Genomic DNA, 20,593 nt, shown 5'->3' on the forward strand with positions numbered 1-20,593 from the left:
TATTTTCCAGGTCAGTCATTTTTTCTAAAAGGTACTTTACGTTTTCTTCTGGTTTTTTTTTTTAGACTTTTGGTTTTGTTTGATGGAATCTTGGTGCCTTATAGAGTTATTAGTTTTCATTTGTCCAATTCTGATTTTTAGTTTCATTTTCTTTAGTCACATTTTGTGTTTCCTTTTCCAGATGGTTAACTTTACCTTTTGATTAATTATATTCCTTTTCCAGTTGGTCATTTTTACCTTTAAAGGAGTTATTTCTTCAGTTAATTTTGCATAATTCTCTTGCATGGCTCTCATTTTTTCCCCCATTTTTCTTCTTCCTATCTTTTTGTTTGTTTTAAAATTCCTTTTTTAATATATATATCAATGGGGGGGTGTAAATGACTTCCCCAAGGTCACACAGCTAGGTAATTATTAAGTGTCTGAGGCCAGCTGTCCTTAAAATCCCTATGAGTTCTTCCAAGAGGTCCTTTTAGATTCGAGGCCAGTTCATAAACTCCTTTGAGGCTTTACTGTAGGCATTTTGTCAATGCTTTCCTCTTTCCTCTTCTGAGATGGTTTTTGTCATTCCTATCAGAAAGTAACTTTCTATGGTTAGAACTTTTTTTTACTCATATTGATAGTTGAACTCTGCTTTTGGGACCCAGGGAATATAGTCCAAGCTTTTTGTCCTAGGGCCTGGATTTAGTTCCTGGTTTATTATATACCTATGGTGTTGCCAATGTGGCATTTTGTTTCCTCCTTTAAGATAGCTCTACCCTTTCCTTTGCCAAGGCATTGCCTATGTAGCATTTTGCTCTCTGTGTTAAGAGTAGTTCTCTGTATTGTCTGTTGTACCATTGTTTTCAGATCTTGAACTTTGTCTTCCAAGCTTCAGGTGAGACCCTAACTGATGGCTTGCTGAACCTTGAACTCTCATGCCTTGTAGCTTAGAGTCTCCTTCTGACTTTCCAGTGCTTCCACCTATGCTGGCCTATATTCTTTTTTACCCAGATGAAATAATCCTTTACTAAAGTTTCTAAACGATTTCTTAAGTTGAGAATGTTTTGCTCTTTTTATTTATGGGATCTGTAATTTTATGGTCTGTATTGAGGCTTCATTTACAGTTGTTTTGGGAAAACCTCTGGGAACTTACTAGCTTCACACCACCATTTTGGTTCAGCCCTGGATTGTCCCCCTCTATTGTTTTCTAAGAATTCTTTTAGCTCTCTGGAAAAATTGTGTTTTCTTCCAGTTAAGACTTTTCTGTAGCATCCTGTTTCTATTCTCTATTTCTGTCCCAGTGCAACTCTTGCAACATAACCACAGTTACAGATTTCTTACTGCTTTTGCATGATTATGCTTAGGGGCAGTCTTTGCTTCCTTTGACATGCTTTCATAAAGCATGTCTTGGATCCAGACTTCCATAGAGAATGTCATGGCTATTCTCAGCTTAACAATCTTTCTTTACCCAATTGTATTCTAGCTTCATAATCTTCTAATATAACAGTTGACAGACAAAACAATAATAACAAAAACTATATGTTTTATTTTTGGAAAAACCATAGTTATTTACTACTAACAAGGTTTTTGCCAAAGATGTGGTTTTCTTTATTTTTCCTCTGTTTTCCCCTCTGCTTTTCACTTTGAGACTTCAACATCTTATTTCCATGTCTGCTCCTTAATCAAGATTGGAAAACTTGAATAGACCTTACATAGAGGATAATAGCAGGGAATACGGATGCAGTGGATTGCCTCAGTGGAATTACCAAGAGAAAAGTGATAGACTTATGAAGATTTCAAGAAACGGAGATGAAAGTACAAATTTTGTAAAACTATCTTATAGTCAAGTGGAGTTTTCAGATATTTTCACCTTTGACCATTTCTTAATTTTCTCCTCTTAACAAATGTCTCCCTTTATTTTCCCAACTACATTATTTTAGTTTTCTATTATGTTTTGTAAACCTCTTCAACTAAGAACCTTTTAATATTTCTATCTAAAAATCTTATTGATCTTTTTGATATATTTCATCACTATAGGCTTCCCATCCTTCTTGACAAACAAAAAGTTTGGTAGTGGGGGAACATGGCAAAGATGTTCAGAAGAGGGGAAAAAAAAGTCCTAAATTATTAACCTGTGAGAATATATTGCCTCCCTCACTTTGTGAATGTTGATTTAGTATGTGCTTAGCATGTTCAAAGTTGTTATATTATTCTATTAAAATTTATTAAACCTACTTTAGTCATCTCATGAAAGTCTTTAAAAACAAACCGAAGGAAAAAGATGAGTAAAACTGTTCTATGTTTTATTTTTTAGATTCTTTGTCTTGAAAGACATTGGCACAGCATGTAGCTTTTTTCTTTTTATTAGCATTTGTTATATGATTATTGCACCAGTTTTTATTCAATTCCCTCTATAAATTCACATTATGTCAATTGTGTTATAATCTGCAAGCAGATAATACTGAGTCCCATTTCATCTATTTGATCAATGATAGTTGGTCCCTCTTTCTTTCCCAGATTCTTTATTTTATACAGTTTCTCCATTCATAAATAAAGTTCCATCACTTAAATTCCATGGGACAGTCAGTTATTTATTGTGAAATTTTATTGTGATGGATACTTTCCCAAAAATTGTATCCCTACAGTCATTAGGAAAAAAATTGAGATAGAATAGCTCCTTTTTCTTCAGTGCATGAATTTGCATGCAGAAAGGAGCATTTTGAATCACATAAAGTAAAATTAACTCTTTCCTCCATATCAAGGCAATTGAGGTATTCTGGGGAAGCTAGGTGGCCCAATGGAGAAAGCACTGGCTTTTGGAGTCAGGAGAACTGGAGTTCAAATCTGACCTCAAACACCTGGGCAAGTCACTTAACTCTGATTGCCTTGCATCCAGGACCATCTCTAATTTTCCTGATAAGTTCATGAATAGGATCCAGATGGTTCTGGAGAAGAGTAAGGCTGGTGACTTGGCATAGCACCCCCTCACTCAAATCCTATATTCATGTGCTTGTCATGGCATCACCTCCCTGATGCTGTGGTCTTCTTCAAGAACAAAGGGCAGCCATCATCATCATCATCATCATCATAGTTTAGAATTTTAAGTAACTAAATAGTGTTATGCTCTGATAAGTACATTTGAAGTTGAAAGAGGTTAGGAGAATTCCCTACTTGTTGATGAAATAATAAGTAATAAATAATAAATAAATAATAAAGCTATGAAGAGCTTAAGTTTAAGCTCCGCTTTTCTTTCTTTTTCCCATCCTGCGGTAGAAGCATAGAACAGAGTAGAGTGATTATTATATAAAAAAGGGACTATGAGTTATATGAAATTAATTATAGGAGAATCCTATTTATATAATGAGGTTTTTGGCTTAGTAACCCCTAAGATCTCTTAGAACTCTAAATCTTAGAAAAATAAATGGTTCGTCTACTTATGGATATTAGCTCTTCTGTACTTTCCCAAGAATCTTTCCTCACTTGAAATTTGGAACATAGTTATTTGATACAAAGTTTTGACAGTATTTTAAAATATCCCAAACTTAGTGTTAATTGTTCTTGTCTACTTTTAGGTTGAATGCACATTTTGAAGTGAATTCAGATTGTTCAGTCTCACGAGCAGAAATGTACTCAGAATACCTCTCAACCTGTAGTAAATTAGCCCGTGGTGGAATCCTGACATCAACTGGATTTTATAAATGTCTTCGGTAGGATCTATGGTGTATACTTAAATAAAATCCTTAAGATTCCTCATATTTTTGGATTACTATTACTTTTTTTGGGGGGGGGCAACACGTGGTGGTGGTTCAGTTTCAAGCTCACCAGATTCTGGAATCTTATATTGCTATATTGAGGATAAGTAAAATTGAAACTTTATGAATGGGGTTTTTAAATATAACATTTGATTGACTATTAATAAGACTTTGAGAAGTAAAGAATCAAGTCTAATTTAGTTCTTTTTCATTATAATGATAATCTTTTAAAGATTTTAGTCAAGAAATGCAATACTTAGAAAATCATCTTGTAGCAAGAATTTCAAAAAATCCAGTCAAAATTCTTAATAAATTGCTATCAATCAAAAATTAGAGATTATTTTCCAGTACTTTCCTCTTGCTTGTTTGTTTTATTTTTGTAGAAATGACTAATAATGGTAAATGAAATGAATGTACAGTATTTATAATAAAACAGTTATTTTTTTGAGTTTTGTTAGAAGTCTTGTAAGGAATTAGTGTTAGTTCTAAAGGCTAACAAACAATGTTGTGTTTGACAGAACGGTCTTCCCGAATCATACAGTGAAGAGAGTGGAGGATCCAAATAACAATGGGCAGGCACATATACATGTAGTAGGGGTAAAACGGAGGGCAATACCACTTCCCATTCAGTTGTACTATCAGCAACAACCAACTTCTACACCTGTGGTCCGTGTTGAATCTGTTCCAGATGTGTCTCCATCTCCTTCACCAGCAGGTTTTAATTTATTATTATATTTATTGTGTAATTGAATTATAAATCTAAAGTAAAAAGTAGCAAACTGATTACAAAATAATTATTATATAGACATGCTTCTTTACCTTATAGTTTTGTGAGATTCATGATGCTGGTTTCACTTGAAACTTGTTACAAATTATTTACCATATTAAAACCTAATAGCTACATTTTTTTTCAGTTGCATGGAAGGATGAATTCTTGCTTTAATGTTTGAGTCAATCAATTTCTTAGTTTGATTTGCTTTTCCTCTACTTATAGGAATTCCACATGGACCACAAACTATAGGAAACCATTTTCAGCGAACTCCTGTTAACAGCCAATCTTCAAATTTGACTGCAACACAAATGTCTTTTCCAATCCAAGGTGTTCATACTGTGGCGCAGACTGTTTCAAGAATTCCACCAAATCCTTCAGTTCATACCCAGCAGCAACAAAATGCTACAGTGACTGTCATACAAAATAAAGCTCCAATTTCTTGTGAAGTAGTTAAGGCTGCAGTAATTCAGAGTACTATTCCCCAAACAGCAGTTCCTGGTAGCATAGCTGTTGGAGGTGGAGCAGCACAGGCCTCTATTGTTCAGAATCATACTACAGGACCACAACCAGTGACTGTTGTCAGTTCACAAACATTGCTTCATCATCCTCCTGTCATTCAGCAGCAATCCCCACTACATGCAGTAGTACCAGGACAAATATCCTCAGGCACTCCAGTTACAGTAATTCAACAAACTGTACCACAGAGCCATATATTTGGCAGAGTACAGAACATACCAGCATGCCCTTCAACAGTTTCACAAGGTCAACAGATAATCACCACATCCTCTCAACCTGTGCAAACTTCATCTCAACAGTCATCATCTAGCAACCAGCAACAAGACACTGTCATCATTACACCCCAGCAATATGTAACAACTTCGGCTTCTAATATTGTGTCTGCTACTTCAGTGCAAAGTTTCCAAGTAGCAGCTGGCCAAATGGTTACAATAGCTGGAGTACCAAGTCCGCAAACCTCCAGGGTAGGATTTCAGAACATTGCACCAAAACCCCTCCCTTCTCAGCAAGTTACATCAACAGTTGTACAACAACCTATCCAGCAGCCACAACAGCAAACTCAACAGAGTGTAGTGATTGTGAGTCAGCCAGCTCAACAAGGTCAAACATATGCACCAGCCATTCACCAGATTGTTCTTGCTAATCCAACAACAATCCCAGCTAGTCAAACGGTCCAGCTACCTGGGCAGCCAAACTTAACTCCATCCTCCTCACCTTCACCTGGACCAGTTACAAATAGCCAAGTTCCAACTGTTATGTCATCTCCGCCTTCTACTCCTCAGTCACAGGGGCCACCTCCTACTGTCAGTCAGATGCTATCTGTGAAAAGGCAGCAACAACAACAACATTCACCAGCATCTCAACCACAGCAGGTACAAGTTCAGCAGCCACAACAGGTACAAATGCAAGTTCAACCACAGCAAACTAACACTGGAGTTGGTCAGCCTGCTTCTGGTGAATCTAGTCTGATAAAACAGTTATTGCTTCCAAAGAGAGGTCCTTCCACTCCAGGTGGTAAACTTATACTCCCTGCTCCACAAATTCCTCCTCCTAATAATGCAAGAGCCCCTAGCCCTCAGGTGGTTTATCAGGTGACCAATAACCAAACACCAGGTTTTGGAGTACAAGGACAATCTCAAGGTCAGCAGCTATTGGTTGGACAGCAAAATGTTCAGCTGGTCCAAAGTACAATCCCACCATCAGGGGGAGTACAGACAGTACCTATTTCTAATTTACAAATATTGCCAGGCCCACTGATCTCAAATAGCCCAGCAACTATTTTTCAAGGGACTTCTGGCAACCAGGTTACTATAACAGTTGTGCCAAATACTAGTTTTGCTACTGCAACTGTGAGTCAGGGAAATGCAACTCAGATCATTGCTCCAGCAGGAATTCCCATGAGTGGAACACAAACAGGAGTTGGACTTCAAGTGCAAACACTTCCAGCTACTCAAGCACCTCCAGCTGGACAATCACCATGTGCTACTACTGCTGCTCCCCCATTCAAAGGTGATAAAATAATTTGCCAAAAGGAGGAGGAAGCAAAGGAAGCAACTGGTTTACATGTTCATGAACGTAAAATAGAAGTCATGGAAAACCCATCCTGCCGCAAAGGAGTTGCAAACACCAGCAATGGGGATACAAAAGAAAATGAAATGCAGGTGGGAAGTCTTTTAAATGGGAGAAAGTATAGTGATTCAAGTCTACCTCCTTCAAACTCAGGGAAAAGTCAAAATGAGACTACCCAGTGCTCACAAATCAGTAATGGGCCATCATTAGATTTCAGTGAGAATGGAACTCCTGGAAAGCAAAACTTGGAACAAATGGATGGGCAAGAATTCAAAAGTGATTTGAAGAAACCCCTAGTTAATGGAATCTGTGATTTTGATAAAGGTGATGGTTCTCATTTAAGCAAAAACATTCCAAATCACAAAACTTCCAATCATGTGGGAAATGGTGAGATATCTTCAGTGGAACAAGGGAATTTAGATGCCACTCAGCAAGATACTGCCAAAGGTGATCAAATAGAAAGAATTTCTAATGGACCTGTTTTAACTTTGGGTGGGTCACCATCTGTGAGCAGTATACAGGAGGCCACAAATGTGATAACCCAACAACTTAGTGGTACCAACACTGATTTACCTAATGGACCTTTAGCTTCAAGTTTGAGTTCAGATGTGCCTCAGCAACGCCCAAGTGTAGTTGTCTCACCACACACTGCAGCCTCTGTTATACAGGGACATCCAATCATAGCAGTACCCCACTCAGGATCTAGAGCACCCCAATCTCCCTTATCATCTGAAGTTCGGTCTACTAATGGCACAACAGAATGCAAAACTGTAAAGAGGCCAGCAGAGGATATTGATAGGGAAACAGTCCCAGGAATTCCAAATAAAGTAGGAGTTAGAATTGTTACAATCAGTGACCCCAATAATGCTGGCTGTAGTGCAACAATGGTTGCAGTACCAGCAGGAGCGGATCCAAGCACTGTAGCTAAAGTAGCAATAGAGAGTGCTGTTCACCAAAAGCAGCAGCATCCACCATCATATGTACAGAACATAACCACGCAGGTATGTTCACTCTCCTGTTTCTTTTATCATTAGAATTATGATGGAATTTTATCAATTTTGTAAAAATTGTTTGACAGTACAATCATTAGTAACATGTGTTTTCTCCTATGTAGTCCTGAAAAATTTGTAATGTCAGAATGTTTTAGTGCAAATATGTATAAAAATCGTTGTGCTTTTGTTTTTTTCCAGTTCTTATTGCTGTCATTTATAGTTTTTAAAATCAGGTGATTTTAAAATTAATTCAACTTTATTTAAAGAACTTAATTTTTTCTCTCTTGCTGACCAAACTAATGTATCTTTGCTCTAGAGATGATTTAAAATCTTTATTTTATATGTGTTTTTGTTTTTTGCAAATACTACCAACAAATTTCTGTACTTCATTCCTTAATTTTGAAGGATTTTTATGTATGCAGCTTGTTTGCCAGCATCTTTGTATAGTCAATCCCATAGAAGTCACAATATTCTCATTTTTAAATAAATTATATTTAGCTATACTTACTATCTTGAATTTAGATATGATCCTCCTCTAAACAATATCATCATAGTAATCTTGTTATTTTATTGCTCTTCTCTGATTCTCAAGTTTCTGCTATGTCTTCCAAAATGCTTTCCAACAAAGTTATGGAGAACTTTACAGAAGAAAATATTCTCTGATTAAATTATATCCATCTGGAAGTTCTGGGATCACATTCAGGTTATGAAGGTTAAGATAGTTTAAATACTTTTTATCTGTTGCCATGTGGAACTTGCTTAGACTCTGATCTTTCAGTCCTGGGGTTTAATCCCACCTTAACATTATCTCATAGTTTTACTCCCTTCCTGCTGGTGCCCTAATCTAGTTTGGCTTTCTGATTGCCATTAGTAATTACAAAATGATTAGTAATCATTGTCAGTAATGGGCCAAAGTTGGTTTGTGCAGGTAAAGAAAAAAAACAGCAGAAATAAAGTAATATATTATAGTATTGTGTTTAAGAAGTAACCTTCCTTTAGCATGTGGCTTTACAAAAATAAGCTCTTAATCATGATATGAATCCAATATATTTTAGGCAGTCTATATTTATAGAAAGATAAATTTTTACATTAAATTTCTATAAATTTTAGTAGCCTAATTATTTTTAAACAGGTGCTACAAACCAGTTAATAAACTGATTAATGAATGCTAATCTTTTCCTTCAAACTAGGTTTTTCTTTCTTTATTCCAATTGATAGTACATTTTATTTTTACAATTACATATTATGAAAGTTTTTCAACTTTCATCCACATATATGTACATATTTTTAAGTTACATAATTTCCTTCAACTCTCCCTCCCCCACCCCCTCACCTCAGCGGTGGTCAGGTGAATATTGTACATATTTGTGTTTAACATATTTATAGATTAGTCATTTTTGGTGAGGAATTAGAATTAATGGAAAAGAAAGAAAACCAGGAGATAGGAAAGAAATACAGAGGAGAAACTTTTGAAAAGTGAATGTACTGTTCATTCACATTCTGTAGGGGTTTCTTTTTGGTTTTGTTTTTCTTCCTCTGAATGGAGATCACATTGTCCATAGTGGATCTCCCAGGGGTTGTCCTGGCTCTCTGAACTGCTGAGAGCAGCTGCTTCCATCAAGGTCGATCAATTCACAATATAGTTGTTAATGTGGACAATATTGTCTTGGTTCTGCCCCCTTCTCTCAGCATCATTCCATGCTTCTCCAGAGTCTGACTGGGCATCCCCTCAATTTCCAATTCTGTTCCATTACAAAAAGACCTGCTATGAATATTTTGGAACATGTGGGACTGTTCTCATTTTTTTTTTTATGATTTCTTCTGGATATATAGGTTTTTCTTTCAAGTTGAATTTTTTCAACTAAAAAAATAAAAAAAGCTTTAGTCACTGTATTTATTATTCTGTATTTTAAAATTTTCTGGTTTATTTTCATGGTACACTCCTTTTCTGTTCTTTTACAATGGTTAATGATCCCAAGAGCATAGTAGGAATCTAAATAATTTGTGATACTGAACAAACAACCAATTTTAAGAAGAACCCTATATAAGACAATTCATTTGTGTCTTTGTCCTCCCTATCTGAATATATTCAGTTCTAATAGCTCAACATCATAAGCATTATTAAAACATTCCTTACCTATAAATATTTATGAAAAATTGCCTTTAGGAAGTTTGGGTTTATACTTTTCATTATAAATTTTTAAAATTTTCAGAGTATCTTAATGTGTCATTGCATTGTGTGTGGGGGGCAAGGAGGGAGGGAGAAGAAATAGGTACTCAGCAATGGTAGAACTACAAGCTTGTAGGATCTTGTTAGAGAACCATCTGAAAATGCATAGAATAAAAGTTACATTCTTAAGTCTTTACTTACATAAAACTTAAAGTTGGAAAGAATCTCAGTGGCTAATTCTGACATAGTCACTAATTATATTATAGTCACTAAATGTATCCATGAAGTTATTATTCTGCCTTTGCTTAAAGGCATCTATTATGAGATTGCTTACAATCACTCAACCAAGTACTGTTTATTATTAGAAAAAAACAATTGCCATCAGATTTTTCATTATTACAACAAACCAAATTTGCTTTTAAAACTTCACTCACTGTTCCCAATTCCTCCTTTTAGGTTCAAACCAAATAAATTTACCTGCTTTACTAAATCTGAAAAGAAGTATTATAAACCTTTGTAAATTTTCTCTAGCTTAAATATTCCCTGTTCTTTCAACTAATACTCATGTGATATGAACCAGAGGTCATTTACTATATGAACCAGAATTGCCCTCTTACAGACATTCTTAAGGTTATATGTGTCCTTGCTAAAGTGTGGTTCCAAGACTTAAAGTTCATTTAAAACAATAGATATTTAAGGCATTGGTGCATTTTAAACTTTTGTCTTTTATTCTTTACACATGCATTATTTTCAAGTTTTAATCATTATCTGAAAATCCGTTCTGAAACAATATTTTCTTTGCTTGTAACAATTTAAACTTTTGAAATTAAAATAATGCGCTAACTAGCACTCATGGAGAAATCATTTCTTGACTCAAACATAGAAAATAGAAAATCCCAATAGAAAACAAAGAAAATAAAGATAAAAATATTAAAATTCATTTCAACTTTTATTTTTAATTTTGAAAAAAAACAGTTTATTAAACAAGTAGCCTGTGTATAGTTTATCTATGACCATTCTGAATTATAATAATAAGCTTGCTTGTATTACATTGTAATAATATGTTTACTTCCTTAGCATCTTTAAAAGTTAGAACTAAATCAATTTGAAAACATAAATTGAGTTTTTGCCTATTTTACATCCTTGACAGGTTTGGAATTAAATGCTGTTTCATTATATAATTGGGAAGGATACTGGACAAAGGTCATCATATTGAGAGCTTTACTATGTTTTCTTTTCTGTAGCGGTTTATTTCAAGGTTGTCCAAGACAGTTTGACATAGTTTTAATGCTTTGGAATATGTAGTCTTTAATGTCTATTTGGTGCTTATGTTTAGAAAATTCTTAAATAATAAGGACTATTCAGAAAAAGCAAGGAACTGCCTAATTAGAAGGAAAAAAATGCTCATTAATCTATTGAGGATAAACCATATCAATATTTCCTCCTCAGTAAAGTATTCCTTTTACAGCATGGCAATATTATTTTGACTATTTTTATCTCCTCCCTTGCTCCCCTGACCTCTTTGCTTCTTTCTTTGTTTAATGTATTCATTTCTATTATCTGTTTTCAGAATACCTTCCTGTAGAAAGTTAGGTGATATTTAGCTGTGTGCAATGCTATTTACATTGATATTTGCATACCCCCCACCCCCATCTCCCTTTTTTCCATCAAGAGTCTTCTAATTATCAAATATTAGAGAAACAAGTACATAGCCAGCAGATAAAATCCACACTTGGTCAATTCAGCTAGAGCTACAAATGATTGGGTTTTTTGCTCCAACAAACCACTGTTGCACTGGAATTTAGGATAATACCTTATTTTAATTCATAGGAAATTTATTACCAAGAACTAATAATAGCTTTGGCCTATATTTTCAATTCATTTAAAAATTAGATGTGTGTGTGTGTGTGTGTGTGTGTGTGTGTGTGTGTGTGTGTGTGTTTCCATATTTAATTCAAGAAGGAAAACATTTATTCCAGAGAAAACTGAGTTTACATATCATAATTCATTTTTATCATCTTTTCCCACGATTTCATTTAAAATATTTGCTTCTTAAAAGGTGACTCAGTTATAAAAATAGATTAGGAAGATAAATGATTATATAAATGTTAGATATTTATATTGTTTCCATAGCTAGAGATTAATAATTATTGTACATAATAGGAGACTCTCAGACATTATAGACATTGTGATAGTAAAATTTTGAACTTGAGAAATTTTGTTTTCTATGTCTCACACATTTTAATTGCATTTTTATCATTAGTTCATTCTTTTCATGATTTGTATTAAAAGATTAATATTAAATATAGATATTGAACATTATTTATAACTTGCATTTATGTGTACAAAATAAAATAAGAGTTTTTCAGTTGCTCCCACTACAGAATTTTAAATTTTCCATTCATTCTTACATTATTCTTCTTCACAGGTATCCCATTTTTGGTCTTTTTTTTTTGTTTTTACATTATTTCATATAGATTTTTCCCAATTTTTATGTTCATCATAATTGCATAATGGTATTTCATATTCTATACTTGTACATTTAGAATGTATCCAGATGTTTTTGCAATTACATATGATATTGCCATGAAAATATTTTCCCAGGAACCTCATTTTTTGTTTATAATTTGTAGTTTTAGTTGTATATTCTTAACAGTAAGGTCAAAAAAAGAGTGAGTCAAAAGGCGCAATTATTTATTTAATTGTCACATTGCCTTCCAAAAATATTCCACACCTTTACATTCTACCAGTTGTGGAAGAACATAATTCAATAATATGCCAGTGTTGAGTGTCTGTCAGTCAAGATAATAAACTTTTAATAAGCATCAGCCAAAAGGCAACTGTTCTAAGGACTGGGGAAAAGCAAAAAACAATCACATCTAGTAGGGAAGATAAGAAGCAAATAAATGAGTGCAGAAAAGCTGTGGCTAGGATAAAATAGGAAGGCAATAGAATTAATTAGGTTTGGGAAAACAATTATGTAGATGATGAATGAAGGAATGGAGGGAGGGAAACTAGGAGGTAGAGATGAGGAGGGAAAACATTCTCGGCATTGGGAATAGCCAAAGAAAATGTTTGGAGTCAAGAGATGGAGAGTGTCTCAGCTGTGGTATAGCAAGCTGGCCAATGTCACTGGTTCAAAAAGTATCTGGGCTGGGAGGGGAGAGAGGAGAAAGGAGAATGGTGTAACATTTAAGAAGAATGGATGGATGGATGACAGGAGGAAAACTTGAGCCTAGGTTATGAAGGGCTTTTGAACACTGAACAAAGAATTTTGTACTTGACACTGGTAATGATAAGGAGAAAACTAATAAAATAATAAAAATTGTAATTTGGAATAGAAAAGCAACATAATAAGAACAATTCTTCAGGAATATGACTTTGGCAGTTGGATGGATGATAAATTACAGTGAGGACAGAATTATGGCAGGCAGACCAGCCAGCAGGCTATTGTAATTAATTGTCCAGTACCTGCAGCAGGGAGGTGTCAGTATCACAGGAGAGAAGTGGAAATATTTAAGAGATCTTGCAAATGTGAAATCAAAAGTCATTGGCAATATTTAATAGGGGTAATGAGAGATGTTGAGAGAGATGATACCTAAGTTGCAATCCTAGGTCAGTGCCAGAACAGCGATGCCCTCAGCATAATAGGGAAGTTTGTGAGAGAAGTGGGTTTAAGGAGTTCAATTTTGTACACTATGATTAAGATATCTATTGGACATGTTTGAAAGGCAGTTGGAGATCCAAGACTAAAGGTCAACATAGAAGTTAGGGATAATTTTAGATATATTTAGGAATCATTATCAGATTGCAATTAAATTCATGAGAATTGATGAGATTACCATATATAGTATGGAGTGAGAAGACAACCCAAGAGAAAGCTACAGTTAATGGAACTCATTTAGATGAGTATTCCCTGCAAAGGAGACAGACAAGGGGAGGAGAACTAGGAAAGAGTGATATCCCAAAAACCTTAAGAGAAAAGAGTATCAAGAAGAGGGTAATAAACAGTAACAAAGATGGCAGAGAGGTTAAGAATAATTGAAAAGATGGTCATCTTGTACCTGCATCTCTTTAGCCCTTGTCACACCATGCCTGAAACACCAAAGGTATTCTTCCATAATAATTGGGCTCAAATTTCTGCTTACATTTTTTCCATCTCTATACTGATACTAGATAAATTATCTTTAAATATTCATTTTCATTATTTTATTTCTATATTCATTAACCCTCAATGACTCTTCATTGAGTGGAGAGTGTTAAAAAACTTGTTAACCTGTCATTTATTGTCCCAACCTGCAACTCAAAACTTTCCCCTCTTTCTCAACATAGAATCTTACCATAGAGGAAGTTGATTTTTTTTATTGTATACAGAGTATATATCTATATATATATCTATATATATCTATATCTATATATATCTATATATATATATAATGTTTATACTACTTTCCTACCTTTATCTGTCTGCTTAAATTGTACCTATTATTTAAGGTCTACTTCGGATATCCACAAAATTTGTTCTTTCCCCTTTCCAATAAAGGAATGACTTTCTCCTTCCTCTCCTTCCACTTGTTTGGTGTTTATCTTTCTTTATATGTTAACCTTTTATATGCATGTCATTTCACAAACTAGATTGTAGGCTCTTATGAGGCAAGCACACAAAGTTTTATATTTCTCGTTGTCTTCTATTGCAAATTGCACATGACACTTTCTCAGTAAATATCCACTGATAGAAAAAAAATTTTTTTAACTACTAAAAGCCATTTGCGTTCTCCCTGGAAGGAGGATTTTTTTCTTAGGACACTGAGAGGAAGTTATTACAACTATTATTCTTTTAGTTCCTTTTTTCTTTATCCAGCTTATATATTTTCCTCCCTTTATACACATTGCCCTTATAGAAAGAGTATAATAATATGCCATCATTTGCCAAATTTCATGATGGTAAAGGTTTTAAATTTCTTTTTTGAATGATTTGTGATATTTACTATATACTTAGCAAAATTATTTTATAAACAAGATAATGAAAACAGTTGAGTTGAACATTTTAAAGACAATCTGATATGTAATCAACAACTAAAAATATACCACATTATTACTATGTCATACAGAAAGCATTTTTCCTTTTCTACATGTCACTGCTAAAACTCAATATATAATTTTTTACTGTTGGGGTGTGAATTTGGAAATGAAGAATGCTGGAAAGGGAAGAAATAGAAAGAATTGCATAGTTTACCATTATAAGAGAGTTTATAACAGCTATAGACCTTATAATTGTATTGAAGAAAAGCTCACCTCATTAAGGGGGGTTAATCTTAGAAGTTAATTTAATGAACTAACAACAGATTTCTATATGTGCATAGCTAAATAGTTCTGAATTTTGTACTACTTCTTACTGGTCTATGTGAAATATATCAGTAAGTGTATCATGGATGAGAAAACATTTAATGTTTCAACTTAGAAATAATATTTTTCTAATGGGTTGAAATCTTCAATTAAAGTTTTTGGTTTAAAAATAACTTAAAATGATTTTACCTAAATTTTGCTTATCTGCTTCTTTATGAAGAAAAGGAATCTGAATATAAAATTTAATATTTTAATTTAGTAATAATAATAAAAATACTTAAAGAAAAATAGCATTCCATATAGTAATACATAAATGCAGTTTTTCACATAGAATCATTAGAATGTGAACATGTTTCCCCTTTTTACTTAAAAATCCATGCATTTATTATTTTTCCACAGAGCACACCTGTGACATCAGTACCAACTGTTCAAGTACAGGGCCAGCATAACAGTTCTCAGCCATCTCCATTCAATACATCCAGTCAACATGGAGAACAAATGAAAAAACCTGGACAAAACTTCATGTGTCTATGGCAGTCTTGTAAAAAGTAAATGGCTGTTTTATATATATATTTTATATTTTCTTATGTATTTTACATTTTGTATATTTTACAATCTAATACATATAATATATATATAAATCTAATATATGTATTTTTAATAATATTTTCTTTTAAGAGAAACTGATTTTTAGCAAATGAATTTCTATTTTAGGAGTGATCACTGTATAAATCTAATATAAACAAGTACATTTTAAATGGGGATAAAATTGTCTTTATAGGGAAAGTATACATGTAAGTAATGATTTGACTTAATATTTATATATAAAAGAATATCTTTGGTATATGGTAATTAGAAATGTTTCAATATTTTAGAAATCTTATGAACATTTCTAGAATTTAGAAGCCACATGTTATTGAGTTGTCAGGGGGAGAATGGGCTTGACAGAAAATTTCAGAATGATATTGATCAATTATGTGCTATCTTAATTCCTGAGGAATACCTTCATATTAGCTCATTCTTTAGAAACATAAACTTCTATAAAATTTTTGAAAAATGTTTTTCTTCGAATGTTTTTCAGTTAAAAAGCAATTATCACCTTTCCTTCCTATTTCGACTCACAGATTTTCTTTACTACCCTATCCTAACTGAGAAAGAAAAAAGAAACAAAAAAAAAAAACTTGTTGTAAATATGCATACTAACGTAAACAACTATTTCCATATTGGTCCCACTAAAAACATAGATCTCATTTTGTCACTTGAGCATTCTTCATTATTGGTCCTCTAGTATTGTGTTTGGTCAGTGTATGGGTTAGAGAGATCTTCAGTCTTTCAAAGTCATTAGTACACACTAGCTAAATTTTTACAAAAATTATAAATCAATTTATTATCACATTTGTTTTAGTGAATGTTCTGCATCAAACTCTAATTTGTGGTGTTCTTCCAACATCTGCCCTCATCTACTAAAGAGATATCTAATTTATTGTAAACTTTCTATAGAGACTTGTTCAAGGACTATGATTGTCAGATTGTGAGCCAAAGATCATTTCTCTACATAATTTGTGCGCTTAACCTTTTATAGCATTAATGTTTTTAATAAGACAGTGTTTTTTCTTTTGTTCATCATGTGAGTATATATAATGAATCAGTAATGAAATTATAGTTTCATTCATGATTAAATCATAGTACTGTATTTTTTTTTTAACTGGGAAGCAGTTCTTTCTTAGGTCTTGTCTTCTTATATTCCAAAGGGATAATGGATTAAAAAGTGAGAATAATTTCTCTAGAGTTCTATAGCTTTTTGTGAACAATATCTCTAAATAATATATGGTACTGTAATCCCCTAGGTCTTCTTATTATCCCAAAGTGGACAGTGGTTTGAAAAATTTTGAGAATTTATCTAGGGTACTATAAGTTTTAAATACAGTTAATGAACCTTAAAAGTTTTAGTCATATATCTTTTCTCATTATTAGAATCACACTAGAGGATTATAAGCATACAGAAATGAATTACTTCTATGTCATATAATGATATAACAACTTGGAAAAAATTCATAAGGACAGATTAAGTAGTTATTGCCTTCAATGGATAGACTACAGTTGTATAGTTCTGCTGTTGAATACTTGGTTTTTTAATCATGTCTTTTGTTGGATGTTGTTCAGAGGATAAATACAAAAAAGAAACTTTTCTGAGTGATTTAATTTCCTTTTTTTCAGTAACTGCAAACAGGTACCTCACAGCCATATAATTTGTCAAGTTTTTTTTTTCAGTATTTCTCTGCAATTTTAAATTAAAAAAAAAACTTTACTTAGACGTATCCAGTTTAAAAATTATCCTTCAGAGATATTCCAAGGAAGGTAGTCCTTTTACTTCATGAAATTTCAATTACAGTTGAAGAGTACATATGTATCTTTTTTAAAGTAACTTCTTATGTTCTCAGGAACATTTTTTTGTTTCTTTTGAAATTCTTGTTGGTGCTCTTGTTGCTCTCATGGCTTACTCCCATCTCTCTATAGATATAGATATAGATATAGATATAGATATAGATATAGATATAGATATATACTTAAAATGTCTGCTGTACATGGTACTACATCTTTACCTCACTTGGTATAGGATAGCATCCCCTATATTCAGCCATCATTTATTATTCATGATAGAGAGATAGATACAGATAGGAAAGATAGAAATAGGATAGAAGGAAGATAGATAGATAGATAGATAGATAGATAGATAGATAGATAGGAAATAAAAATGCTAGTTAGCAATCCAATGAGCTTTGAATTTCTTATGTCTGCATTCTCATTCCTGCATTATCTTACTAGGGAAGGGAACAAGTATTACCTACTATTTGCTAGGTACTTTGCTAATTACTTCACAAATATTATCTCATTTCCTTCTCAACACAACCCTCTGAGGTAGGTGCTTTTCTTACTTTCATATTATTGTTGAGGAAACTGAGGCAAATAATTGTTAAATAACGTGTGCAGGGTCCCATAGTGAGAAGATGGCTGAGGTCAAATTTGAACTCAGATCTTCTTGACTCCAGGTTTAGTCCATCTGTATCACCTCACTTAGTTGAAAGATCTTTCTTCCTAGTAGGAATCTTTTCTCCAATATCTTGCTCTTAAAGAAAATTGAAATTTGAGAAAATTAGAAACTTTTAAAATTCAATTTAATTTTATTTTTAGTTCTGAAATATTTCTTTTCTCCAACCCAAGTAAGCATGTTGTCCCCACACACACACAGGAACAAAGAAACAAAAATATGCTTCAATCTCCAATATGAAACTTTGTGTTCTCGATTTGGAAATGGATTGTATTTTTCATTATGAAGCCTTCAGAATTGGTGTGGATCATTATGTTGATCAGAGTAACTAAGTCATTTACAGTTAATTATTTTTACAGTATTGCTGTTACTATATGCATAAACTGTTCCGGCCTATTTAACTAATTTTTTAAATTGCCCTCTTTTTTGTTTATTTATTTTATATTATTACAATAATCTTGTTTTGAGAGTAATCATAACCCCCCCCCCCCCCGAATAAAAGATGAGAAATCTCAAGAATAGTGAGCGAGGGAAAAAAAAGTGTACTTCAGTTTGTGTTCAGATTCCAATGGCTCTGTCTCTGGGATGAGTTGCCTTCCCCATTGTAGCCACCAGAGAGGTTCCTTCAATATTTTTCCCACAGTTGCTATTAGCAGTTATATTTCCATCTGCTCTATTATTCCCCACTCTCACTATTTATTCTATTCTCTCTCTCCTTTCACCCTATCTCTATTCAGAGAAGAGTGTTGTATCTGAGAACCCTCTCCCATGACTTCCTCTCTTCTATCACCTATCCCCCCTTTCCCTCTCCCCCCATTTCCCCTTACCCCTTCGCTTTCTTCTCATTTTTCTCTAGGGTAAGATAGATTTCCTCACCGTATTAAGTGTGTATGTTATTTCTTCTCTGAGCCATTTCTGATGAGAATGAAGGCTCACTCATTACCCCCCCACCTTCCCCCATTCCATTCCATTGTAAATGCTTTTTCTTGACTCTTATGTGAAATATCTTAGCCCATTCTACCTCTTTCTTTTCCTCCCAGTACTTGCCTTTATCATCCATTGATTCCATCTTTTTACTATATTATACCATTATATTCAGCTCCTTCCTGTGCTTTGCCTATATATGCTCCTTCTAACTGCTCTTATAAATGAGAAAGTTCATATGAGTTAATATCTTCTTCCCATGCAGGAATACAAACAGTTCGACATCCTTAAGTTCCTCATAATAAGTCCTTCTCATCCACCCCCTCTATGGTTCACCAGAGTCCTGTACTTGGAGATCAAACTTTCTGTTCACTCTTGTTGTTTCAGTAGGGAAGTTTGAAAGTCCCCCATTTCATTGAAAGTCCATCTTTTAAGTAACCCCACTTCCTCTCAAAAGCCAAAACAAAAAAAAAAACAGAAAAAGAAAAAAGAAGTCCATCTTTTCCCTGAAAGAAGATGTTCAGTTTTGCTGGATAGTTGATTCTTGGTTGTAAACCAAGATTTTTTCCCTTCCAGGATATCATATTCCAATTCCTACGACCCTTTAATGTAGATGCTGCTGGATCCTGTGTAATCCTGATTATAGAGCCACGGTAGTTGAATTGTTTGTTTCCAGCATATTTTAGTATTTTCTCTTTGACTTGGGAGTTTCGGCACTTGGCTATAATATTCCTGGAAGATTTTCTTTGGGATCTCTTTCAGGAGGGGATCAGTGAATTCCCTCAGTTTCTATTTTTACCCTCTGCTTCTAGGATCGCAGGGTCATTTCTTGAAAAATATGGCTTTTTTCCTGGTCATGACTTTCAGGTAGCCCAATAATTTTTTTTTTAGTTTTGCTTTTTTTTTTGCAAGGCATGGAGTTAAATGACTTGCCCAAGGTCACACAGCTAGGTATTATGAAGTGTCTGAGGATGGATTTGAACTCTGACCCTCCTGACTCCAGAGTCAGTGCTCTATCCACTGCGCCAACTAGCTTCTCCTAGCCCAATAATTTTAAAATTATCTCTCCTGGACCAGTTTTCAAGGTCAGTTGTTTTTCCAGTGAGATATTTCACATTTTCATCTAATTTTTTTGGTACGTTTTTTGTAAGTTCTTACAAAGTCATCAGCTTCCTTTAGTTCCATTCTACATTTGAAGGAGTTACTTTCTTCAGAGAGCTTTTTTATCTCCTTTTCCAGCTGGCCAATTCTGCTTTTTAAGACATTCTTCTCCTTTTGTGTTGCTTTTTCCCTTTGGCCTAAACTAGTTTTTTTTCTTTTGTAATGCAATAGGGTTAAGTGGCTCTCCCAAGGCCAACACAGCTAGGTAAATGCTAAGTGTCTGAAGCCGGATTTGAACTCAGGTACTCCTGACTCCAGGGTCTGTGCTCTAGCTACTGCACCGCTTATCTGCCCCTCTAAACTGGTTTTTGATATATTATTTTCTTCAGTTTGTTTTCTTTTTTTTTTGTATTTCACCAAGTT

General features: G+C 33.8%; 1 protein-coding gene across 3 annotated transcripts in view; it reads left to right on the forward strand.

The window, feature by feature from the left end:
* The window catches only part of ARID2 (AT-rich interaction domain 2), a 244,139-nt gene that overhangs the window by 199,335 nt on the left and 24,211 nt on the right, over positions 1-20,593 (forward strand). For all 3 annotated transcript variants that reach the window (XM_074194881.1, XM_074194883.1, XM_074194882.1), the window contains 4 exons: positions 3,552-3,686; positions 4,250-4,446; positions 4,726-7,589; positions 15,496-15,644. In XM_074194881.1, the coding sequence (XP_074050982.1) occupies positions 3,552-3,686; positions 4,250-4,446; positions 4,726-7,589; positions 15,496-15,644 (3,345 nt within the window). The remainder of the gene's footprint in view (positions 1-3,551; positions 3,687-4,249; positions 4,447-4,725; positions 7,590-15,495; positions 15,645-20,593) is intronic.

Source organism: Macrotis lagotis, chromosome 7 (genome assembly GCF_037893015.1).
Source record: "Macrotis lagotis isolate mMagLag1 chromosome 7, bilby.v1.9.chrom.fasta, whole genome shotgun sequence".
NCBI classification, from domain to species: Eukaryota; Metazoa; Chordata; class Mammalia; order Peramelemorphia; family Peramelidae; genus Macrotis; species Macrotis lagotis.